Source organism: Danio rerio, chromosome 4, assembly GCF_052040795.2.
Source record: "Danio rerio strain M-AB ecotype USA chromosome 4, GRCz13ab, whole genome shotgun sequence".
In the NCBI taxonomy this organism is placed as follows: Eukaryota; Metazoa; Chordata; class Actinopteri; order Cypriniformes; family Danionidae; genus Danio; species Danio rerio.
In genome coordinates, this window is record NC_141024.2 from 1996832 (window position 1) to 2007500 (window position 10669).

Consider the following 10669-nt stretch of genomic DNA (forward strand, 5'->3'; position numbering starts at 1 on the left):
ATGTGCGCGCGCTCTGGCTTTGACGCAGCTCGAGCGCTCAGCGGCTGAAGACACATCAAGATACATTTATCCACCAGATTAGATTTATATCACATCTGTACATTAATAAAGCTTAGAAAACTTAGCATTTAATGTGAAGTCTTGATATATTTTGACTAATATGATCTGTTGGAATTGTACGGTTGTCTTGTATTTGGTAAATATTGATAATCTGTCCCCATATTTTATGAACGGTTGTGTACTGTAAGGTTGTATATTATTTTAATCTGTTAATAAATGTAGCTAGTTGTATATGTATAGCCGTGCAAAACAACGTCACATTGATAACATTACCGGATACTGATAAGAAAACATGTAACGTTAAATATGATAATGTAGCATTGTGATGGACGTGTGTATAACGACGTTATGTTGATTAGGATTTTATCAAAAACAATTGTTCTTTGTGCATGAAATGTCTTTAAAAATATAAAATATGAACTGGTCATAAATAAATAGACTGGACAAGTCCTATGGGAAGCCATTCAAACCTCACAGAGAGCAAAATGCAGGCATTAAACTGAACAGTGATTGTGTTTACATGCAGCCTTAATGCAGTAAACTCAAAAACCTGCATCATCAGAGTAGTTATTAGACATAAGCCACTGCACCAGATTGTCCACCTAATCTGTTTAGTATTAGTCCATTATCTGAAAGATGCACAACTAAAACACACGTTATCTAGTTTTGCTAAACTCAGAAGACCCCAGATATTAAGTAGCTTGCGTTTGTGTGTGTGAAAACCAAGACAAGCTGCAAACAGTCAGATAAGGTTAGTAAAAGTTGGTCAAATTCGCCCTCTTGTGGTTAAACATTGAAGATGATCTCAATGCAGTTTGATTCCTGGCTTTTTACACAGTTTTACCATGATTTACAGTAGACATCCATTAAATTGTCATTCGGTTTAAGTGGTTTAGTTTATATGCAAAATAAAATGTCATGCATATTTAAAGAAATTCGTTGATAAATTAAAAATCGACTATATTTATGTATTTAAATTAGTATTTTTTAAGTTAATTTAGCACATTTAACATAATAAATTGTAAATACCATTCGAATTAAAGTACAACAATTAGTTGTAATAACTTTAGTGTGTAAATCAAACGTGAAATGCTGACAACATTTAACTTGCACTTTGTCTTTCCATCCACAAGGATGCAGCACCATCTCACACATCAACTCGTGTTATGATCTCAAGAAGCATTGCATAGATTTACATGGATTATAATAGAGGACAAAATAGTGTAGTGAAACCAGTTACACTGAAATATTATACTAAATGTTCACACAATGCCTGCAGATGAAATGAGATAACTCAATTATACAGTAAGCTTTCAGAAGATGCTCAAAAACAGTCAACAAACGCAGTATAGATCTTTATTTGAAGAGCACAGACGAACAAAAACAAGCTACATTCAAAACAAACATGTTCATAAAGTGCTGGAAGAATTTCTCTCACACAATCTGACAACATGAAAACACTTAAAAGAATAAACCGTAATCCAAAACAATCATAAAACCAATACTTTATATAATAACCTTTCTGTATAAACTCTTTAAACCAAATATTTAGCATAATAATAGCCGAGGTGTTATTGAGCATGACTGTATCAGTAGTATATTTGTGCTCCGTACAGGATGTAGTGTTTATTTAATGACAGCTGGCTGACCGACCAACTCAAAAACACACATGCAGATTAAACCAAACCAACAATCCAGATTGAATATGGATCATTGACAATAGACACGTTCCAACAAAACACAAATGTAAGGCACACAAACCCTAAATACATTTAAAAAGTTTAAAATGTGTTCTAAAAATGCTATTTGAGATTCAAGCAAACAAAATAAATCTGCTTTGGCTGTCGTAGAGAAAGGTTTCTGCATATTTATGGGGTGTCAGAGCATCTACACGTGTCCCAGCAAGCATCCTTTTGTGTTTAAAAGTAGTCTAATAGACAGACATCCTGGCTAAAACAAAGCCAAATTTGGGCTGTCAGTCAAAATCTAATAGACGTCCAAGAATAGTCCAAAGCTAGACTAGTCATAGCAATAAATAACCACACATGAAGTCTATCTAATCTATTTATTTGGTGATTAGTCTAGTTTTGGGCTATTAGATGTTAACTGAAAATCCAAATTCAGCCTTGTTTTATCAAAGACATCTATGCTAGATGTCTAATTAACACACTATTGCTTAGTGAGTTATGTAATAGAGTAAAACAGTGCTCTTAATGTAAATATTAAGTGGAAACAGCATGTGTTTTACAGTATTACATGATCTGAATGCATGCATATCTATGAAAATCTAATAGACGTTTAAGAATAGCTCAAAACTAGACTAGTCATCAAATACACAGCAATAAATAACCACACATGCTATCTAATCTATTTATTTGGTGATTAGTCTAGTTTTGGGCTTTTAGATGTTAACTTAAAATCCAAATTCTGCCTTGTTTTAGCAAAGACAGTTATGCTAGGTCTCCATTAGATGTCTATTTAGCACACAATTGCTTGTAGGGTTATGTACTACAGTAAAACAGTGCTCTCAATGTAAATACGAAACAGATCTGAATGCACACAGCGCATCTGTGAACATTTAACAGGCATCTAAGAATAGCCCAAATAGTTATAACTACAAATGTGAATCCATCTAACCTGTTTATTTGATGATTAGTCTAGTTTTGGGCTATTCGATTTCCAGCGAAAGGTCAAATTCTGCCTTGTTTTAGCAAAGACATCCATGCTAGATGTCTATTAGACGTCTATTTAACACACAATTGCTTGGTGGGTTATGTAATACAGTAAAACCATTGCTCTCAATGTCAGTATGTCTTTTAGTATCACATGATCTGAATGCACACAGCGCATCTGTGAAAATTTAATAGGCATCTAAGAATAGCCCAAATGTAGACTAGTCATCAAAATACACATGAATGAATTAATAATCACACATGTTAAGTCTATCTAATCTATTTCTTTCATGATTAGTGTAGTTTTGGGCTATTAGATTTTCAGTGCAAGTCCAAATTCTGCCTTGTTTTAGCAAAGGCATCCATGCTAGCTGTCTATTAGACGTCTATTTAACACACAATTGCTTGGTGGGTTATGTAAACAGTAAAACAGAGCTCCCAATCCAAATATGAAGTGGAAACGGCACGTGTTTTACAGTATTACATGATCTGAATGCCCACAGCGCATCTGCTCATACATGAACACACACGCACATATACGCACACACTTTTACCCTCATTTCTGCTGGCTTTTCTAATGAGCTCAGATGGAAGACATCAACATACAGTAAAAAATTGCATCATTGATATATAATCAGCATGATCCAGATTGAACTCAATCAGGAGTCAGATCAAAATTACAAACATGAACTGACCTTGAAGAGTAACAGATATTAAACACAATAATGATATAAATGAACCGTGCATCCTTTTAGACTTAAATTAAACCCTATAACCTCTTAGCTAAAATAATGATAATTACAGTAGCAAGTAATCAATATTAAAAACAAATAAATGCATCCGAGGCATGTCCTGATGTGTTTTAGTATGGCACAAAAGACCACTGCAAAAAGGGTTTCTTTCTTAGAGTTTCAAGTCCAAATATCTAAAAAAATCCATAAATCAAGAAGCATTTTTAGACAAATAGAAGGTATTGTGTGGCTTTCAGAAATAATGGGTTAAAATTAAGTGAGTTTATCATTAAAATAAGCAAAATAATCTTGTTTTTGGTTTGAAATAAGTTTATTTTGCGTACACCTCTAGCTGATTATTTTGGTTATTTTATAAGAACAAACTCTAACTTGAGTTATTACTCCTTAAAACAAGACAATATATGTAACTCATCTAGAAAATGCTTCTTGATTTAAGAATTTTTAGATTTTTATATTATAAACAAGACAACTCAAGAAAGAAAATCTTTTTTTGCAGAGTGATAGCAAAGCTTTGAGATGCAAAGAAAACAGTTTGCGGCAAATTTAATTTGATATCAAAGAAAAATGGAGCCGTTTGTAGGTTGTACCCAAGTCAAATTTTCATAGCTTGTCCACTAGAAATGCTTTCTAAAACCATTTACTCACAGATTCAGAAATCTACAACCAATTAAACTGCCTCACATTCATTCAATCAAACTAAATATCGTATCCGACTAGACTAGAGCCAAGAGTGAATTGCACCTAATTAAAAAACAAAGAAAGAAAACACTGTCAAAATATCTGTAAATGAGCAGCTTTCTGTATTTCGTGATTCCTGTTTTAATTTTCCCCTGTTTATTTCTGCGTTTGAATTGCATTATGAGATCCGGATCAACTTTTTAACCTTGAAAAGTGTGTAAAACAGAATTTTATGATCATTTCTAATAGTTTAAAGTGCTATATTGTCTGAGTTGGTGTTGTATATTACACAAAATAAACCTTGTAATAAACTGCCAGTACATTTTCTGTTATGTTACACACTTATTTCTTGATATATTATGACGTATACATTATTTCAAGCGACTAAAGTGTAATTTTGTTAAATTGCAGAGTTGAATTCTCAACATCTAAAGTCAACAGAGCAGAGATCAACATCCCATAATGCCATTCACATCCATAATTAAACTGAAAACGCACAAAATACAGAAACTCTTAACAGATTTGTTTGTACAGTGTACATTAGTTCTTCCCCCTTCTTTTACTGTTCATCTCAAAGTAGGGCTCGTCTCTTTTGCTGGCTTTAGTCCGTGTGCTGTATTTAGTGTTTATTGGAGCTGGTTTTGTCACAGCAGCAACCTGAACAGGCGGGTTACTGCTAACCAAAGGTTTCCTGGTGGTTGTTTTATTGCTAGCAGTTGTGCTCTGCTCTACAGATTTACCCTGAGAGGGTTTTGTAAGGGGAATAGGAGCCCGAGGGGAACCAGAACAGGGTTTTTTGGAGTCTAAAGCCGGGGATGGAGGGCGTCTCTGTGCGATGCGTGTGCGGACGGGTCCCGCTGGAGGTTTCTGCGCAGACGGAGCTGAAGATTTGGGCTGTTTGCATGTTGGTTCGGGACAGACGGGACTGCGGGGCTGAGATGGAGATCCACGTGGACGCAGTTTAGTCTTGGGAACTGCTTTCTGAGAAACTCCAGATAGAGTAGACTGGGGAAGGGGGCTTCGCTTTGGAACGGGTGATGAAAGAGGGGTGGTTTTAGGGGAAGATGTGGGTGTGTTAAAGATTTTCTTGGGTGCTGCAGCTTTACGAGCAATTAATGGCGTGGATGCGGGCGACTGGGTGACGCTGCGGGGTGTGCTGGGTTTATACACTGATGTCGTGGAGGATGAAGATGACGAAGAGGAGGATTCCGGGAGGAGGTTTACTGCTGCGATTGGGTCCATAGTTGGTGGTTGTGCTGTCTGTGAACTGTGGGTGGAGCCTGAGCTGGATGGGCCTTTCTGATAGGCTAGAATCTTCTGCTCCAGAGTGGTGAACTGCAGCACACGGTCCGGGTCGTATTTTAGAAGAAATCCCTTCAGAGTGTCCCAGCCTCCACCCACACGCACCATCACATGCTTCCCGTGGAGCATCTGGAGAGACGAGTTTATTTAGTAAGTAACCTCATCAACTGGAGACGCACAGATACTCATTTGATGTGGAAACAAAAGATTTTATAAGGTTAAAAACTAACCATTGAAATGTCTATTTGATAATTAATTCATTAAGTAAGGAATAAAGTACATCCATGCGGTTGCTGTCTCAGAATGATGCCGTCAGGTTTATCAGCAGCCTCACGTGAAAACAACCTCCTCGATGTAATTTATACATCCAAAACATTGTTCTGAGCAATAAAAGTTTATTTATTCTTTAATTAAAGGCAAAAAACACTGAATGTAGCATACTCTAGGCTTGGGCCGTATCCAGATTTTAATACCGTCAAACCTCCTCCCTATTTTACCTTGGTATAGGGTATTACTATGAATAATAAAAAAAAAAAAAAAATTGACATAAGGCTCAGAGTCACTAAACTGTTGGCTTTTGCCTAAATCGTTCAGAAACTGAATACTAAACACTAATACTGAAACCACAGCAAAATAACACGCACAGCAATATTAACAACTTTTATTAGCAACAAATAGCAGTTCATAAAAAAAAAAAAAAAAAAGAGTGCGACTCGCCATCTTTCCACACCTCTCTCTTTCTCCTACACCCCGTCCCTTGATGACAACCATGCATACGGATTTTTAGGGGTTAAATTATTTTTAACATTTAATCCTTGTGTCATCTATAAGTGCATTGTTTTTTATGACAGTAAAACAATATTGAAACTAATAACGTTGCTATTTTTAGAGACCTCGGTATAACATATTACCGTATTACCGCCCAAGCCTAGAATACACTAACCTATGTATTTTTCAGACACAAAAGGGTGCCAAACAGGGATGGATGGATGGATGGATGGATGGATGGATGGATGGATGGATGGATGGATGGATGGATGGATGGATGGATGGATGGATGGATGGATGGATGGATGGATGGATGGATGGATGGATGGATGGATGGATGGATGGATGGATGGATGGATGGATGGATGGATGGATATACAGACAAACAGATAGACAGACAGACAGATAGATAGATAGATAGATAGATAGATAGATAGATAGATAGATAGATAGATAGATAGATAGATAGATAGATAGATAGATAGATAGATAGATAGATAGATAGATAGATAGATAGATACATAGATACATAGATACATAGATACATAGATACATAGATAGATAGATAGATAGATAGATAGATATGATATTCAGATAAGAGTCACTGAAGATTAAGATGATTTAAGCCTGTGTTATAAATTTATGCAGTTGTTCTCTGGAAATAAAATACTGTGGAATGTCGCGACTGACCAATCAGAATCAAATATTCCAGACAATAGTGTAATAATGCAATATAACCTTCCGGTGAAAAGCACACACTTCTCTCTGCTGATGTATGCAGTTTTAACCCTTCCTCCATGTTAAATAACCACTGACAAATTTCAGCATTCAATGGCCTTTATGCACGGCAAGTGTTTTTTCAGCCACCAATAAACTTTAGGTGAAAGGTTGCAGTGCCTACTTTCAATTTCATAAGGTTCCTTTCACAGCATTGATAATGTAATTTAATTCAATTGATTTAATTGTTCAGCACGACTTATTCAAAATTAAAAGTCCCCGTGCATTTATACATACAGTTTAAGTCAGAATTATTAGCCGCCCCCCACTGTTTTTGTATAACAGTGGTTATAACGAAGTGGTTTGTTCTGCAGACTATATAGGAAAAATATAGCTTAAAGGGGCTAATAAATTTGACCTTAAAATGTTTTTAAAAAAATTTAAAACGGCTTTTATCCTAGCCGAAATAAAACAAATAAGACTTTTTTCAGAAGAAAAAATATTTTCAGACATACTGTGAAAATTTTCTGAATCTGTTCAACAGAATTTGGAAAATATAAAAAAAAAAAAGAAAAAAACAAATCAAAAGGGGCTAATAATTCTGACTTTAACTATATATATATATATATATATATATATATATATATATATATATATATATATATATTATATATATATATATATATATATATTATATATATATATATATATATTATATATATATATGGATGTTGGATGTAACTACAGACACAATAATTAAAAAAAGATGTCCCTACCCTGATGAACAGGATCTTGTCTCCAAGTCTGTATCGTCCTTCAGACAGATACTCAATTGAAAACTTCTGTGTGCAGTTACAAGGAGGCTCATCCTGATCCGCACGATCCTACAAATCAATGCAATGTGTGTCAATGAAATCAGGGAAAAGTTCAATTAATTGCACATGCCGGAAAAATAAGTTTGCTAGTTTGCTGGAGATTATATGTATAAAGGTCATCCTCAGACCTCCAGTCCTGAGGGTTTCCTGCTGTTATTGGGCTCAGAGAGGGAATTTGTTAGCGTTCCAGACAAACATTATGAAGCTTTAAACAACAGCTGTGATTTACACACGCAACAAACAATAATAAACGCAACCAAGGATGGTTAATAAATAATAAAGCAAAAATACTGAGACAGTTCTTCAAGTCAAGCATTAAAGCCTGTTCTCAGCAAGCAGTGTTTAGTAAATGTGTGTGTGTGTGTGTGTGATACTCACAGCGTGATACATGGCTCCATGTTGACAGCACACAGTGAATGTTTTCACAGGAGATGAGTGATCGGTCATCATCATACTTTCCTCCAGTTCAATTTCCTTCTCCAGTTTAACCAGAACAGGAGGCTCGATCCCGTACCTAGCCAAACAAAACATCTTTACTATCACAACTAGGGACGCTCATGTTGACTGTTTAACCGTGCATTTTAGCCGAATAACGGCATCAGTTATTTATTCATTCATTTTCCTTCGGCTTAGTCTCTCATTTATCAGAACCACTAACTATTCCAGCATATGTTTTGAGCAGTGGATGCCCTTCCAGCTGCAACCCATTACTGGGAAACACCCATACACTCTCACATTCACACACACACACACACACACTCATACACTATGGATAATTTAGTTAATCAATTCGCCTATAGCGCATGTGTTTGGACACAGAAATGCCAATTGACCCAGCCGGTGACCTTGTTGTGGGGCGACAGTGCCAACCACTGAGCCACCGTGCTGCCATTGTTTTACAATCAATCAAGTTGTCAACATATTAAGTTAAATTAATCTATTTGCGCTGGAAAATTATGAAGGGATCGTGCAGAACCCTGCATTTTTAACAGTGTAGACACACACAGTACAAGAGTTGCTCTAAGCACTGAACTAAATCCACTGCAATCCACCACAATCCAGGTAAATTTGCCCCCAACCCAACTTATAAGCCCCTAAAGCAGCCCCGTGACCTCTGACCCCCCCAGGCAGGCTGACATCTGTCACCTGCAGGATCAAAGGCAGGTTCACTCACCTGGAGACGATCCGGCCGATCTCCAGCAGACACAAACACACCTGACGCGGCTCCTTATGCAGCACTGAGGGACACAGCACACACACTCACACACATTAATAAGGATACACACTCTAAAAATACGTTCTTTGATATATTACCCACAATACATTGCGCTTTTGGACATGAATTAGAACTACAAACTTGGGTAAAAAGGTATGAACAAACTACAAACATGGCAGTCATGCGAGACCAGCCATCAAGTAAAGAAGCTTCGGTAAAGTTGATTACTTCCATACTCTTCTGTTACACACTCGAAACGACATACTTTTTGGATGTAATACAAGTATGCCAATTAGGACGTAGCGTCAGTCTCCGGGCCGTCAGGTTAATGATTGACACCTTAAATCCTGTTCACCCGTTAAGATGTGGGATTTACGGGGCCGCAGATCAGCTGACGTACACACACCGCAGATCCTCTGACACGATTACGGGCTCAGAGAAACACACACCAGCACAGAGGACAGGACAGAAGGATGCCGGGCTCCATTTAAAGACATTAATTTAGCCAACCTGATTAAAGTCCTGTTCTAATGGATAATACAGCGAGAGACTGCAGATGTCCAATCTGGAGAGCCGCTCTACACGCACAATGCCTCATTCACTATTATTTGTGACTTTCATATATAATATTCATGTATATATGTATTATATAATATTTATATAAAATATTCATGATATATTTAGCAAGCAGACAGAGATCTGATTTTGTTTTTATCCACAAATTCCAGGGTTTAATGTGTTGGGTTGCATTTTAATATTTTAAATCTTAATAAATAAATAATAATAATAACACTAAAATAATAATTACAATAATAAATAATAATTATGACATATTATAATAAATAAATTGATATAAAAATTATAATTATTATTAACTATTATTATATTTATTAGATATAAAATGTTTATTTATTAATAATAGTAAAATATTAACACTGAAATAATTATAATACATAATAATTATTACATATTATAAGAAATTAATTCAGATCGGCAACGCTTGACGTCACCCATTCAAAGTGAATGTGAAGCGTTGACACCCCGTAAGCGAGTCAATAAAAAATATATACAATTAATATTATTATTAGGTTGCAAAATACAGGTCTATGTACAATAGTAAAACATTTGTCATTTCTTTCAGTTAAACTAAACGTTTATTAAGAGAGTTAAGTTTAAATAAATTTAAATAAAAGTGTGAAATGTTGGTAAAGGGAATCTCAGATCAGCTCTGGGGCTGAAATTCATGTTTTATTCTTCATATAATGAAACTACAGACAGTGACAACATAATTATATCAATATGATGTTTAACAGCTTTCTGGAGGCACAATCTGGATGTTCAGCACGGCTAGAAACAGATGCGGGAATGCAGAACACCTCCAATCTAGTTTGCACCTCAATACAAAAATGCCTAACATAATTAGCATTTTCTTTGAGCTGCACCTTGATAAAACTTCTCAAACAGGTAGTTTCTTACCCAAACCCTCTGACTCGAACAGATAAGTTTCATCCACGCCAATGTGACGACACCAGGACAGAAAGTTAGCCGTATTGTCCCGCGCGAAAAACGATCCAGGAGAGGCATTTTTCTTGAACTGGATTTTCTTCGAGGGCATCTGTTAACAAAACA

At 35.9% G+C, this 10669-nt stretch overlaps 1 protein-coding gene across 3 annotated transcripts in view; it reads right to left on the bottom strand.

Annotated features, from left to right (window-relative positions):
* Nucleotides 1-1403: 1403 nt before the first annotated feature.
* Nucleotides 1404-10669, bottom strand: part of gas2l3 (growth arrest-specific 2 like 3) — a 32748-nt gene continuing 23482 nt past the window's right edge. For 2 of the 3 annotated variants that reach the window (XM_087247231.2, XM_087247232.2), the window contains exons 5-9: nt 10517-10655; nt 8999-9062; nt 8203-8338; nt 7726-7833; nt 1404-5593 (exon numbers count right to left, since the gene is read on the bottom strand). In XM_087247231.2, the coding sequence (XP_087103357.1) occupies nt 4703-5593; nt 7726-7833; nt 8203-8338; nt 8999-9062; nt 10517-10655 (1338 nt within the window). In that variant the 3' untranslated portion in view covers nt 1404-4702. 3 annotated transcript variants of the gene reach the window in all.